This window comes from Dioscorea cayenensis, chromosome 18 (genome assembly GCF_009730915.1).
Source record: "Dioscorea cayenensis subsp. rotundata cultivar TDr96_F1 chromosome 18, TDr96_F1_v2_PseudoChromosome.rev07_lg8_w22 25.fasta, whole genome shotgun sequence".
Classification (NCBI taxonomy): Eukaryota; Viridiplantae; Streptophyta; class Magnoliopsida; order Dioscoreales; family Dioscoreaceae; genus Dioscorea; species Dioscorea cayenensis.
In genome coordinates this window covers 487696-503116 of record NC_052488.1, presented here as the reverse complement: position 1 = coordinate 503116, position 15421 = coordinate 487696, and the positions used below count along the sequence as shown (strand labels likewise).

At 34.3% G+C, this 15421-nt stretch overlaps 2 protein-coding genes across 6 annotated transcripts; one reads left to right on the top strand and one right to left on the bottom strand.

Annotated features, from left to right (window-relative positions):
* The first annotated feature begins 308 nt into the window (after positions 1–308).
* Positions 309–3022, top strand: LOC120282341. Of its 2 annotated transcripts, none has more exons than XM_039289140.1 (4): positions 309–565; positions 694–772; positions 1655–1788; positions 2783–3022. In XM_039289140.1, the coding sequence occupies exons 2-4, from the start codon at positions 730–732 to the stop codon at positions 2852–2854; spliced, it is 249 nt and encodes an 82-aa protein (XP_039145074.1). In that variant the 5' UTR covers positions 309–565; positions 694–729; the 3' UTR covers positions 2855–3022. The 2 variants fall into 2 exon arrangements, with proteins under 2 accessions (XP_039145074.1, XP_039145073.1); XM_039289139.1 differs by having other exon boundaries at positions 1655–1793.
* A 197-nt stretch (positions 3023–3219) lies between these two features.
* Positions 3220–13066, bottom strand: LOC120282339 (protein MAIN-LIKE 2-like). 4 transcript variants are annotated; one of them, XM_039289135.1, is made up of 15 exons: positions 12917–13066; positions 11918–12050; positions 8012–8071; positions 7874–7935; positions 7006–7072; positions 6285–6924; positions 6001–6189; positions 5591–5918; positions 5341–5510; positions 4330–4398; positions 4188–4250; positions 4033–4119; positions 3866–3926; positions 3730–3801; positions 3220–3654 (listed from the first exon to the last, which is right to left on the bottom strand). In XM_039289135.1, exons 5-13 carry the CDS (start codon positions 7029–7031, stop codon positions 3912–3914), a joined length of 1587 nt encoding a protein of 528 aa, XP_039145069.1. In that variant the 5' UTR covers positions 7032–7072; positions 7874–7935; positions 8012–8071; positions 11918–12050; positions 12917–13066; the 3' UTR covers positions 3220–3654; positions 3730–3801; positions 3866–3911. The 4 variants fall into 4 exon arrangements, with proteins under 4 accessions (XP_039145069.1, XP_039145070.1, XP_039145072.1 ...); XM_039289136.1 differs by lacking the exon at positions 12917–13066 and adding an exon at positions 12221–12304; XM_039289138.1 differs by lacking the exon at positions 12917–13066 and adding an exon at positions 12251–12269.
* Positions 13067–15421: the final 2355 nt, after the last annotated feature.

Below are 15421 nucleotides of genomic sequence, written 5' to 3'. Positions count from 1 at the left end.
TTTGAGTTTGTTGAGAACTGTGGGATTATGAAGTGGAGAATTATCCTGAGTAGAGGAGAGTTTAGAAGCAATCTGGGCCCAAGAAAGGGGGGATGAGCGAGCAGGGGCGGACGGGGAAGGGGTTGGGGGATTAGACCCCCTGCTTGCCATAGCAAGAGGGGGAGGAAGAAGAGGACAGAGGCAGCTCTAGGAAGAAGGAGGAGGAAGACTACCGTTCAGGTTTGGGATAAGACCTTGACATTATTGTCAGAGGTTGTAAAGAGCAGTTTAATGCACGAGGTTCTTGCTGACTCTATAACCCTGTGTCTAGGAGGTTAAATGTTTGTAGTCTTTTCTCTTTTTGGTGCCTTGGGACACCATAGCCAAGCATGTCAAGCAATGCCATCTACTAATTTTTTTTTTTTTCCTAACCTTTATATTATGTACATCCATGAGGAACTGCTCAACCATTGTTTTGTGTGTTATTCTACAAAATGCATTGGTGTCCTCCATACCGTGTGATATTTTTCACAATGAAAGCTACTTCACATTTCCTTGCTCTAACATACAATGCTCCTTGTAATTGGTATGAAACAGGTTTCTTTATTAAGAAATAGCACTGTTATTTTATTCATTATTTTTCTTTGAGCTGCTGTAGATTATAAATGTAAACATGTTGATGTCTTATAATTTGTTATAATGTTTCTTTTGTAGAGGAACCGCACTCTCTCAACCACATCTTCTGATAATATGCTCAAGAAAGGAGTGAGCAGAGCAGCAGACGGAAAAGCAGGTTATTAGTCTTTCAATTTCTGATTGGGCAGATATATGCTTGAAGATTTATCCTTGTATAGTTGCTCTATTTTGCTACATTAAATTATACTGATTTTTTTTTTTCCTGTAAATATGGCTAGTAATACATATGTTGGAAATGGTATCTCTTATCTGCTTTTTTTTTCTTCTCCTTTTTAGTTCCCTAATCTTTGAACCACCCATTTATACTAAGTATTTTTTTTTTTTTTTACTTTTCTCAACAAATTTTTTGGAGTGATTGAATGCAATAATTTGTAGAGAGATTGTAGGAAATTGATTAAATTAATCATAAGCATATATGTAATTTCTTGGCATTCCTAACTTTAAAACAGGGAAAAAAAAGTTAGGTGCATCACAGGTGATCTTTAAAATTTCTTCACCCTTCTGGAAATTCAACAAAAAAACATAATTTACATCAAGATTCTCACAGACATCAACAAACTACACATAATGAGTAATTCGAAATTTACCTTGGCTTTAAAATGCTTCTTTGAGTCATCCTGCCATTTAAACAATCCTTCAACTATCCCTTTCAAATTCATTTCCAACTTATCAGCCCCAGATTTAGCAACAAGTACCTTAACTAAACCTAAATTGGCCTGCAGGAAGAAAAAATAAAATAAAATAAAATAAACCCTTTCCACTGATGATAAAGGGAAATGACACAAACACAAGTACCTAAATCAAACCTAAATTGGCCTGCAAATATATATATATATATATATATATATATATATAAAGAGAGAGAGAGAGAGAGAGCAGAGCCAAACCAAACCATCATGCAAAAGTTAAACAAATTACAACTAGAACAAAATGGAGTGCAAGACAATACTTTGATTACTTAACGGTTTATCCTTTGCAGGAGAAGAAATGCAGATGGAAGTTGTAAGCTGCACCAAGCAGGCTAAGACTTTGACGGCACGGCAGCACAGATCATATGTGGTGTTTCACCTGCCAGGCCTCCAGCAATCTATATGTTCCATGCAAAAACTATCAGTAAGGTTTCTACCACCAGCTCTCTAATATCTGCATCAACTCTTGTGCCACCCATGATAATTGAAATTGAGAAGCAAACAGTATTAGTGAATACCATATTAAGAAAGGAGTGTAGATTTTCCTGTTTGCCACCTTTTTCTTCATCTCCCACATGCATGACCAATTTCGACGAGCAAATCATACGTCCTGTTTCTTGTTTTCTTATTATTCTTCAAAAAACAGTCCAAACAAATAAATTACTTTGCAACTTTTGTGTACTAGTCTAAGTTGCTACTATATGCCAGAAATCGTAACACTTCCAAAAATATTCCTAGTGATGAGTGTAACGAGACACTGAAAACAACTGATATAGCATTAGGGAGAAGATTCAAAATAATTGAGATAGATGCACAACTAGAAGCAACAAACATCATAAACAAGATGGAAAGGACAACAAGTACTACATGGATCTATAGATTCCTATATGATCACCCTTAACTTTGTATAAAACAGATGGTCAATTACAAGCTTGCACAACAGAGTTAACCATAAGTTGTGAGGACATTCTCTAAAAATACAGTCCAAACCCAAAAATGCATTCATGGCACTGAACTTTGAGCAAGTAATCATTAAAAATGCATGTGATTCTACAATGATAATAACAAAACAGGATCTCTTTCAACAAAATCCAAAGCAAATGCATGGTGCCCCATACAGGAAGCAATATAAGTCCAAGATTAAAGGAATAACTCTTTCAAAGCAAGTATTATTTCAGTAAGAAAGGCACTGATCACATCTATCTTCCTTTGTTCAGATGAATCCTGTGACACAATATAACTGCTTGAGTAGGTATATGCTAATGACATTCACACTCAATTTCAAGTTAAAACAACAATAATAATCTGTTTGATTAAAATTCACGCACAGCATCGATCTTGTCACCCACCTTGCATATGCATATGATTGAAAAATATAAAGAGCCTCAAATCTATGGTGTTTTGCTGAAAAATGACAGGAGGGTAGTGCTGCAATCAGCAATTCAAGCAGAGAATACAGGTTGCCCGAGAGAAAGTCTTTGGCTTCTTGACCATTATCATTCATGCTGTTCTCAGTTGAATGCTCTTCCTGTTGATAGTGATTAAAAAATAAGCATTCCATTTCCCATATCCACAGTTCCTGACAATGAGAACAAAGACATACTCTGAGAATGCTAGAAGGAACTTTGTAGGCCTTTTTTTAAATCAATCCTTCTTCTTCCTGCAATTTAATGAATTCTTGCTTTCAGTTGCCATGAAACTCTAAGGAAGCATGCAGACAATAATGAATAGTTGAAAACAAAATAAACCTGGAATGCAGGCTTAATTGCAATTAACAATAGACTGATCTCTTCATTGCCCAGACCTGGCAGAAGTGAAACTGCCACATCCAATAGAAGGGCATTACAGTAGGATGTGAAAAACCAGTAGATCTTCATATATTTCATTATCACAATGAAAGATCCCAGCACAATATGTTAATTCACAGGGGCTATAAACCAAAATTTCATGTAAAGTGAAGTTCCATCCAGTGAGCTGTCAATTTGCATAGAACCAGAGTCTTCAGTTTGCTTCACTTTGATGGATTCCTTTGTTATCATCAAGAGTGCAAGTTCACACAATATAAGCAACCTCCCCAGTAACACTTTCCTCCCTTTCCCTCACATCTCCTGTAACTGTTCTGAGAATTGCCTTCATCCTGAATATTTCTTCTTTTTGCAGCTTGTGGTCTTCCTGCCATGTACCTTGATGGCACTTGCCTATTGGGAGGTCTCTTTGCCACTTCATGTGTGTTTATATTGACAGCTCTTGTGACAAAATTCTGCTGTGAGGGAGTAACTTGACTAGAACCCTACATAATATTCACAAATAATGTCAGAAACTCTTTAATAGAGATATATTTAGGTTTCAAAGATAACTGACTCACATCAGGCATCCACCTAAGTGTAATTCTAGGTTGATTGGTTGTTGTCACATTTGTAGAAGTTTGATTAAATCCCTGTGTAGGAATAATTTAGTGCATTTATAAAATATAACAAAGCAGAGGTTAGGCATAGTTTTACCATTCCAAATGTGCTTGTGCCCTCTCTTTGTCCTTGACTTGCAATTTCATTTTTGGTTATGCTTTGGATAGACTCATATGAATCAAAAAAATTATATTTTTCGATTACTCAAACCACAACTAATTTAGGAAGCATTAAGAGAAAAACACATTAAACATCATGCATACTTGTGATGTTGGAGGTTGCCCCTGGGTCCTCATTCTCTGCGGTGGTGTTGGAAGTTGTCTATGGTTTCTCCCCCTAACCCTTCTCACCTAGAATGAAAATCTTTGATTATAAGTCATTTATTGTATAGATGAAGGATTGTAATATTTTTTTCCACCTCACTAAATGCACCCAGTTCAACTATCTGTTGCCCATCAGCATTTTCCTCATTAGTTTGTCCCTGATGTTTGGATACACACACACATTTTCAGTTTTCATCCCAAAATTTTCATTCATTAAAGAAGCATAAATATCCATACCATCGGTACTGAATGTTGCCTCCTTGCTGCTAAATTTTCCCTTGGAGTTACTCCTACAGATCTTCTAACCTGAAATAGAAATAATATTGTCAAAATCCGAACTAACCTTGCAAATAATTTTAAATTACTCACACTTAATTTGGGTAGCCTTTTGTTACCCCCCACATTCTCCCTACATATTCTAATGTTGTGCCCTGATTTCCCACATTTGTGACAAGTCATTTGTACTCCTTTCCTCCCAACCTTAGATGGACTTGGAGTTGGTTCATCCGCTTCCTTTCCAGGACAGTTTTAGTGTTCATCAACTACAAATTAAATAAAAAATCCCTAACCCTTATCTATATTTGTACCTGAAAGAATTCTAAACCCACATCTTTGTACCCAAAAAACTGTAAATCCTAAAATCAACCACAAATTAAGGAACAAAACTTCAGAAATGAAAACATGGTAATATATAACTAATACATGTGAGGGAAAAGCAAATGTCAAGGAATGAAAGTGAAAATCAACATGATCTTGCTCATTTGTTGCCATAGCATCGAACGATGATGTAGCTCACTAAAACAATGTTTTTCGAGGGCTAAGGGTTCTCAAAATGGGAAAAATCTCAGAAAAAACTCTAATATTCTGGGTGTCGATCTTCTCAAAAGGGAAAATCTCAGAAGAACCCTAACGTTCTCAGTGTCGATCTTCTCAAAAGGGGAACATCTTAGAAGAACCCTAATGTCATGGTGTTGATCTTCACGAGGGTGAAAGGAGATGGGATGTTTGCTTTTTGGCGCGGAGAAAATAAACTTCTCCACGTGTCATTCCAGGTGGCATGAGCAAATTCTTTTGGGTGAGACGTGGCAAGACACGTAGGAACGCCGTTGACGGAGTTAGGCCCGGTGACTTAAATAGGTGTGAATTTAAAGTATAGGTAGCCAATTAAAATTTTTTAAAGTATGGTGACTAAAATAGGAATTACTTGAAAGGTGGGTGACTAATTGAATAGTTCACCCAATCATTTACCTCTCGTGCAACAACCCCGAGAAAAACCTTCTCAGGCATATCATCAGCTAGAGAAAAAGATATTCCTTGTGCAGCTGGCTCAGTAAAAGCCTCCTCAGGCATATCATCAGCTGGACAAGCAGATGCCCATTGTGCAGCTGGCTCTGCAGTCTCTATTTCTTTTTCTTCACCTGACATTTAAATAAAATAAATCAATAATTATTCGAATGTAATTTGAGCAAGCATACATGTTGCATCACTCGTGGATTACCTGCATCATTCGTGTCAATGTACAAGTTTTGCCAACGATCATTCCATGCGTTGACAAACTCACCATGTACAACAGCCCATGTTTGTTTTTTTCCCTGCCTACTTTTGCTTTTAGTTCCAACATCATGCTTCGTATGAGCGTCACACAGCTGAAGCTTGAATAGCTTATCAGAAAAAAAGAGTTGTCTTCCACTTGACACTCCTGGATCATGAAGGATAGCCCTTTCCAAACACAACAATGATGTGAAAGCAAGCTCCAAGGGAAGTTGTATAGCATATGACCCAAATAAAAAATCTTTGGGCAACCTATCATAAGGTTTCCATTCAATCTGCATTAAAACATCTAAACATGAACAATTAGAAAAAAGAGAAAGTCATTTTAAGAAAATAATGAGGCAACCCTTGACTTACATCATCTTCTTGTAATTCATTAAAACAATTTCTAAAAAACTCGATGCTTTTCCGATCTTGCTTCTTCATTGATTTTTTAAGCTTCTTGTTCCAGCCAACCATCAGTGGAAATTCGATAGGAGGACCATTTCTTTCCTCAGGATGGAGTATATAATATGCAACCTTGGGAATATGCTCCAACAGAAACACCTACAAGTAAAGGGGAAAAAATGTTAATCCATTTTATATAAGGTGAAAAACTACTACTAAACAAATGAAACTATAAATATTAAGGTTATCCTCACCGTCAGAAAATGAACGTTGGCATATATAAAGCCTCTATATTTGATGTGGTTTTCAAGGTGGCGGTGCAAATTCGCTAATAAGGCCGCACCCCAAGCATAACTTCCAATCTCCTCTATATTCTTCAAAAATAAAAGATAAACTGGAGCAACAATATGTGATCCTGTAGGGATTATAAACGACCCTATTAAGTAAAGAACTAGCGCCCGGATGTAGCAATCAAGGTCTTGTCCTTCTAGAGCGTGGTCTTTACGATCATTACAATATTTTCTTAGCGATTTAAGAGTAATCCCACCCTTACGGTCATCTGGATTTATAGATATGTCCTCACCAAAATATTCCTTACATAATTCACTGGGATCCTCATCTGTTTCAATAATGGGCCTACCATCTATTGGTATTGCCATTATTCTCAAGACATCACCCAATCCAAAAAATATATTAGTGTCTCCTAGTCTGAAACATCTCCTTTCAATATTGTATGCATCCACTACTGCTGTTAGGAGATTTGTTGGAATATTGAATTGGGAGGAGAGTAGTAACAAACTATCAAATCCCGTTCCCTTAAGCTTTTGTTTCGCACGATCATTAATAATTAGCCCTTCTAGGCTTTTTCCGTTAGCCACAAATCTGCAAGCTAACCTGCAAAAATAATTAGAGAGAATTTGGTCAAGTGTGTGTTAATGTTTCAGCAAATGCTGTGCTACAACAATCTATACTTACTCTTTTTGCTTAATTGTGCGACCCATTCTAGCGTGCTGATAGAACACAAGAAACTTGTTGCAGAAATCTGCAGTGGACATTGTGTTTAAGAAAATCAAAGCAACAAGTGCATCAAAAATTGCTATATATTTTGAATGTAGCAAGAGTGTTCCATGTCATGACATTGTGTTGCAAGACATTAATTTGGTAACATGATACCCATTTTGAAAGGTAGCTAATTACAGAGAACAACACATTTGTAGATTACAGAGAAAACACATCAAAATATCAAGCAAAAGAAGCAACCATATAAAGATACTTTTAACCGGATAATATTTGCAAGCAATTTACTTCAAATGCAGTCGATTAAATGCTTAAATCAGCAAATTACAATGCCGGCATATGAGCATAAGTAATCATAGTAGTCATTGCTGTCAATTCCCATATAATACAAATTCAATCATTAAATGCCCAACAGGTATTGAATAAGAGAATATGATCAAGTTACTAATCTCCCAGAGTCAAAAAGATTAATGATTAAGTTGCTTTTAACATCAGAGAAAACAGAAAATTCAGGAGATTGCATAATACGGGAAAAGAAAAAGAGTTCATAACTATATTAATCAACAACTACAATTCAATTGAATTTTAATTTGCTTTTCTTTTTCTAGGATCAAACACATCAACAAATCAAGCTACTTCAACATGATAGAAAGCTACAAATTCTAAGAGATACAATTCAATTGAATTTAATTGAAAAAAATTAGATTCCTAAAATTGTAGAACATGATGCAAAATTAACTACTCTAACAAGAACAAATCAATGAATCAAAGACAATGCAATTTAACATATGAAAGAGAAACATGCATAACTGAATAAAAAACAAACCTGATCACCACCAAAACCCACGAACACCGAAGTTCTTGTTTGTTGAGCAAAAACCGAAAATGCTGGTAAAGAAGAAGAAAAAAAATCAGATGAGCAATTTTCTATGAAACTGACATTTTAACATACAAGAATAAGTACCTGATGAGAGCCAGTATCCACGCTTGCGTGATTACGAAGAGAGAGACCTAGTACCCACGCCTGTGTGGTTTGGAAGAGAGAAATTAGAAAGATTATTTGAAAGGGTTTAGCTTTTCATAAGGGCAAGAAAATCGTTTGAAAAAGGGTTTTGAAAAAGGGCAAGAAAATCGTGTGTAAGAGTTTAGGGCATAACCCCGCAGACGTGGCAGACGTGGTTAACTAACCACACTTGCGGGTTAAAAAACAGGTAATCAAAAACACAGGAACACCCACAATTATTTCAAAAGGGGTGGGTAACATAACCCCGCACGTGTGGTTTAAAATTTGTTATTAGAAAATGTTTATGACGATGAAAAAAAAAATTCTTTATTATTTTTAGTGGAAAACATATTTTTTTAATGGTCTTGATTATTTATATTTTTGTAAATTAATTTAATTGAGGTATTAAATTATTCATAAAATTAGTACCAATATTATTGGACCGGACATTGAACCGGTCAAGGTGCTGGGTCATCGGGTTATCGGTTCAACCATTGGGTAAATAAGGTCAATATCTGGTCAATTTAAATATTTTAAATAATTTAACTTAACATAATCACTTGGAAAATTATTTTATAATTACAACAAAAAAAATTAATACTACAAATAAGGTATACAAGCAAAATATATAAATTTTAATTTTCAATACAATATATCTTTTAATACAAACTGGCAAGTCCATAATTAATTTCATGCAATTATGATCTAGCACTATTATTTGACAAGGTTTAGGTTTAAAAGGTGTAAAGTTGTGGTCATTAATTTAAATGTCGGGTTGTTTTAAGTTAAGTTATTCAAACTTTACTTGAACAAGTTTCTGATCTCTATAAAAGATGGATATATTCTAAGAAATCAGAGAATGAGTGCATTTTTTTTTTTTAGTTTGCACTACTTTGTAGGTGTGATTGTCTTGTTTGTCTAAGTGTGATATCTTAGAACTTCTACGCGTGATTGCCCAAAAACCCTAGGTGCTATTACCGGGTAAATTTTTCCAGTGAGTACCTAAGTTTGGCCTTATATCAGTTTGAGCACCAATTTTCAATTTGTATCAAAATGAGCATCAAATTTTAATTTCATTTCTTCGGCAGGGTAATTGGGGATTTCCAATGGATTTTTGGTGATGTTGACGTCAGAAAGCTTTCGTGGATGCCCTGGGTCCACATCACCAGGGCTACAGTATTCTGGAGAGAGAGGAAACAAAAAAAGCCAAATTGGTTAAGAGGCTAAGTTGGTGAGTCGGTGACGTGGACCCAGGGCATCCACGCAAGCTTTCCGGCATCCACATCACCAAAAATCCACTAGAAATCTATAATTACCCAGCTAGAGAAATGAAATTAAAATTTGGTGCTGATTTTGATACAAATTGAAAGTTAGTATTCAAACTAATATAAGGCCAAACTTAGGTACTCACTGGAAAAATTTACCTTGCTATTACCAATGCTATCTTGCATCACAATTTAATCTTTTATTCGGTTACACCATCATAATTGGATTTTCTGACCTTCTGGAACTCTTGTTGATCAAAGTTGATTATTGGCCGATGTTTCTTCAAGCGTATGAGAAAAAGTGTATGTTTAATATTTTCATTTGATGCTGCCTTCTTCAACTTTAGCAGTAATACCTACTAAAGTCTTTGTGAGTTCAGAATTTCCATTTTACGCCAATTGTAATAGGTTTTCACGTTTTTAAGGTACTAGGCTTTCTTCCTGCTGTAAGATAGTGCACTTGTATGCCAAAAAAATCTTAATTAAACATGGTTGATCTTACAGGATATCTGTGACATTTGTTGACAAGGATGGTGAGGAAAATCTTATCAAGGTCCCAATTGGAATGTCAATGTTAGAAGCTGCTCATGAAAACGACATTGAACTTGAAGGTGAGTATTTCTTCACGTTGCATAGATGATAGTCTCAATTATTTATTCTACGTTATCTTTGTTTTGATGAAAATTACTATTCTGGACTCTAGTTTCTATTCATCTACACAGTGAGAAACCATGATGCATGGTGTTTTCTAATGATTTTGATATGAAATCCCTAGACTCCCTATAAATTCCTGTTTCTATGTTCACACCTAGTGCCTGATGAAATAAGTCAGGACATACATGAATAGTAAGTACACAAAATTTTGCTGCGTGCTAAAAGCAGTTTGCTTCCAACAAATATATGCCTTCTTACAAATATATGCACTCCCTTAACAAGGGAATGTTTTGATTCACACTCGCTCAGCTCGCACAGTGGTTATAAGAGGGAGGAATTATGTGTCTCTCCAATTTCCTACAACTTGCGAAGTAAAACCAAATTGCACCCACATTTAATTTTAGCTATTGATGGATGTATATATGTATCATTTTTTCACATGTAACTCTCTTAGGGTTTTTGCTTTTCAAGTTCTAGTTGGACATGGATAAAGGTATAAAGTATCCTAGTGTTGGAGACTATCAGTCATTCATTATCACACGCAATTCTCTTAGGCATTGTCTTCAGTTTTTAAATTAATGCGGGTCATGGAATAGAGGTATCAAGTAGCAAAGTGTAGATTGGAGAGTATCTAACATTTAAGTTCAAGTGCGTTCTACTCTGTGTGTGTGCATGTGGGTGTGGGCGTGGGCATTACAAGCACAAGTTTCATGTTTAAAATAACAAATATCAAATTGTTTTGCTAATACACTAAGTATATAGCATGTTTTAATATGGTTTATGGAGAAACATAGAAATATTTCTAAAAATAACATCAATACCTAATACAAAATAAGAAAAAATAATGACTTCATAAACCAAGAGTTTCACACAAATTCATGAAGAGAAAGCTATTCGGACAGGAAAAGATTGGCAGATCATTTCGCCCAGCGCACATGACAAAAGAGGTGATAAAAAATGAAGGCAATGATTCTCTAGCAGAAATCCACCTATGCAATTCTCTCCATATGGGTCACCAGCCAGGACATGTAACTCTCACAATGACTTCAGGCATGTTTGGTTTTCAATAATCCTCAAAAGTGATGGGATTGAAGTAAGCCATAGTTAACGTGGAATCTGCAATTCATGATGTTTGGTTGGTTGAGGAAAAGGCCTCGAAGCCAATCACTTTTAACGCTTAGTTGTAGGAAGTAATACAACTGTGTATCCATCAAAGTTGTCGTTTCTTCGGAAGTTAAAACAACAAAATGGAGGGGTTTAGAAGTTAAAGTTCCCTCCACCAATTCGATCCTCAACAACAGTCAACCAATCGTCTAGAGTTACTTAGAAGTGGCCAATCCCAACTTCCATGTATCCACTACCAGGAACCAAACACACCTTTCACAGAAGGTAGATCATATGAAGCTCATAGGGATCACAGCCAAGTTGTGTATTTACATCCTCTAAGTAAACCAACAATCAAAACAAGACCTCTTGGAAATTCTAAACGAAACTAATATTGCCACCGGGTCTTTAAATCAAGGACACCCAATAACAATACCAAGAAAAAACTGCAAGTATTTTTTATCATACATTACAACCAAAGGTAGTCTCCAGCATTAGCAGCTTGATGATAAATACTAGCAACATAGAGTAAATCCAAACCCATGGACTATACTGCTACATAAATTTTCATATTGAAAAGACACCAAATCAATCTTCCACAAATAAAGGGGCAAAAATCCTTGAAAACCAATACCATAAAGAAAGGAAAAAGCTTTACTTCGGCATATGAAATCAGGCACATCCCTTCACCAAACCAATAACCAAATAAAAACAAGCAGGCAAAACCCTAGATGCGCACTAGAAAAATGGATTTTTAGCCAATAATTCAAGATATACAAATAAAATCCCTAATCATACCGAATTGAATGCAAAGAATCGAAAGAGGATTAGAACAAGGCAATACCTGAGTGGCTTTGGTGGTCGATACAAAACCCTAACCCTAGAAACACGCGTCCGAGAGGGCCTCCGGCGAGAAGCTCCAACGGTGAGTGCAAAACTTGAAGCGATGTGCTTCAAATTCAGAAGATTGAATTATACTGGAAAAGAAAAGGAGTTCATAACTATATTAATCAGAAAAAGACGACAAAGGCGAAGATCACTAATACCACATATATAACTATATTTATTTGGAAGCTTTATCATGAGTTAGCAAACTTTCTAGTTCTAGAAAAATAAGAACAGATGAAAATTAATGTCCAAATCTTACAGCTGGACGGATTTCTAATACTTGACTTACAGTATCTCTAATGAAAAATATAATATCTTGCTTTACATCAAAACTACAAACATAACAACACTCAAATTCAAACCAACCACAAGAAAGCCTTCATTAGAAGAAGTTTGGTCATTTTCACGGTTGGAAAAATACATATGAGTAGAGTAGACATGCACACACTACATTTTCAGTGGACCCGCAAGTTGAGAAACCAATGAAAAACATCACATGAGTCATGACTTATATGATATTTAACATTTCAGTCTCCAACAGTGGAACCTTACAACTTACAGCAACATCACATGAGTTACAACATTCTCATCTTATCAACACCATCCATAAATATCACAACTTTCCACACTTAATCTAATAAAATTAGTTCTTCAATTCCAAACTAGTACAAGCGACCCAAGACCTAATAAAATAGCACAACCACCACAAAAAACACTAATTTTATACATCTCCATAATTTACAAGTATCAAACCGACCAAGCTCATAAAAATTAAACCCTAGGCCATCTCAAAACCAACTGAAACAGAGCAAACCATCAAAAAAAAATCCCAAATAACATCTTTGATCTGCCAAATCCATCCGTGCCATCCAACAAAAATCTTAGAAAAAAAAAAAAAGCACCCGATCTAATCAAACAAAGATCTAGTTAAGAAGAGGAAAAGGAGAGAACGAACCGAAGGAGGAGAGAGAGAGAGAGGGATCATCATCTTCGATGGGGGCTTTCTACTTGGGTCCTCTTCGTTCTCCGGCCGCTATTGTTCCGAGGGAAAATGTTTTCAAAATTTTACCATTCGTTGGGAAAATGTTTTCAAAATAAGTTTGTCTTCCCCTAAAGCATCTTATTTTATTTATTGTATTCTTCTAAAATTTATTGTGTTTGTACCATATATTCCAAATATATGAAATTATTTTAAAATTTGTTTAAATTAATTTTTTTTAATTAAGAAGTAATGGATAACTTCCAAGTGAAATAAAATTGTAACTTTGAAAAAAAAATTAAAAATTAAGAATAATTTATACTAACAATTAGAATAATATCAACCATTAAATATTTATAATATAGTATATTATATTAAATTATCTTATTGTTAAACTTTTAAAAATACAAAGAGGTACCTGATAAATTAAAATATTTTATTTATCAAATTATAAAATATATCATATCTCATATTAGATTAATATTTTTAAAACAACTTTTTTTTAAAAAAAATAGATATCATACATTATAAAAATTAATAATAATAAATATCCTATCTTATCTTCATTCAAATATTAGAGATTTTGTCTATAATTCATCTCATAATGAATTTAGGTCTTTTATTTATTTCCAATTTATGTTTTCATTTATAAGTCAATTTTTTTATATTAATATTTTTAAATAACTTTTTAAAAAAATATAAATGTAAAGGTAATTCTTTCCGATGATAAATTAAAGTTGTTTATTTATCAAATTATAAAATTGATAATGATAAATATTATATTTTTATCTTATTTTTTTAATATTACAATTTATAAATAAGAAGCTCAAGTTTCATTAATAAATCAATTATTAAATATATATTATTTGTTAATTGTGTGATTTCTTTTGATTGAGTAGATTCAAGGTCCAATGGATTGGTAATGCTTAAAAATGAAGGAAGAAAAAGCGCGTCTTAAATTATTATTTTGTTTTTCAATTTTATTTATGCTAATTTTCTGTTAGTTTAGCTCTAAAAAAATTGAAGATTATCATTTAAATTGAATGAAGATAACATAATTTATTTATATCATTTGTTATTAATATTACTACACATCATTTATGTTGATATCAATAGTTTCATTGAGTATATCATTAATTGTTTTAATATAAATAGATTGTAAATTTATTTTATTAATTTGGTTTATTTGTACTATGGGGTTGCACAAGTTTGTTTATATTTAGTTTTTTAATTAAGAAACCATGATCACTGGACTATTCTATAAATTAATTTAAATTATAAAATAAAATTGTACCACAATCCCGATTAAAGAAGAAAATTAATTCATTTAGGGAAATAAAATAAAATAACTTAAAAACGGGCAAATGCTTATATATATATATATGCTCCAAATGGCATTGAAGTGCTTTAAGAGCTTTTAAGGGGATAAACTTTATATAATGCATGTATGTATATATAACGATTCTCACCATATATATCATTTGACTGTTTAACGTTATTGTTTAAATTGAATGCGCCCCCGACGTTGTTTAAATATCATTTTCATTGTTTGATTTCTAAGTTTATCTGTTGAAATCATTGTCTCTGTTTAAACAAAATGCTTAAGTAAAACGTTAAGAGAAAATGTCTCTGTTTAAATATCAAAAGTTGATACTCAAATAAGTTTGTTTTATTTCAAATAATTTACTCATTTACAATGCCCTCTGTTTAAATATCAAAAGTTGACACTCAAATAAGCGTGTTTCATTTAAATATTTAAACATTTACAATGCCTAGTCAGACTTCGGACACTTGCTACTCAATCCTCTTTCGTCTATTAAGATCATCGACACGACGTCCAGCATGAAGATTTCTGCTTTCCTTAACAAGTATCTCTACCTTCGAATGCACACGGCGGTTGCATAACATGCGCATCAGCTTGAATCTGTACAACGTAGAACACAAACACTTAAACAAAGACACTGATAATTAAATAGACAAAATTATATTTAAACGAAGTGCGAGATATTTAAACGCAGACAATGATGTTTGCACAGTATGGAAACGATTTTAAAGGATAAGAATAATTCTCAAGTGATAAATATCAACTCCGTCTTAAAGGATGTATCACGGTCATCCTCCTCTGAAGAATCCTCCACAATCAAGCAATAAGTGAAAACTTTCTTATCTTGCCTAAATCAAAACGCCCGCTTAATTGCTTCCCCGTCATCCTCCGCATTCAGGCAATTATGCGGGCATTTCGACCCGGGCAAGAAAAGATAGTTCAACTTGTTGATCTCAAAAATGTGGTCTGGCTGAAGCGAAAATCCTGGACACATGAAGAAGAAACTCATCCGAGAAGAAACAGAGGAGGAGGAGAAGGAGGAGGAGGAGGAGGAGGAGGGGGTGTCCAGGGGAAGGGGTCTTCCTTCTCATTTATGATGTAAAGTCCACAAGCCGGTTAACGCTTCAGATCCGAGAAAAAAAAAGGAAACGCACGGG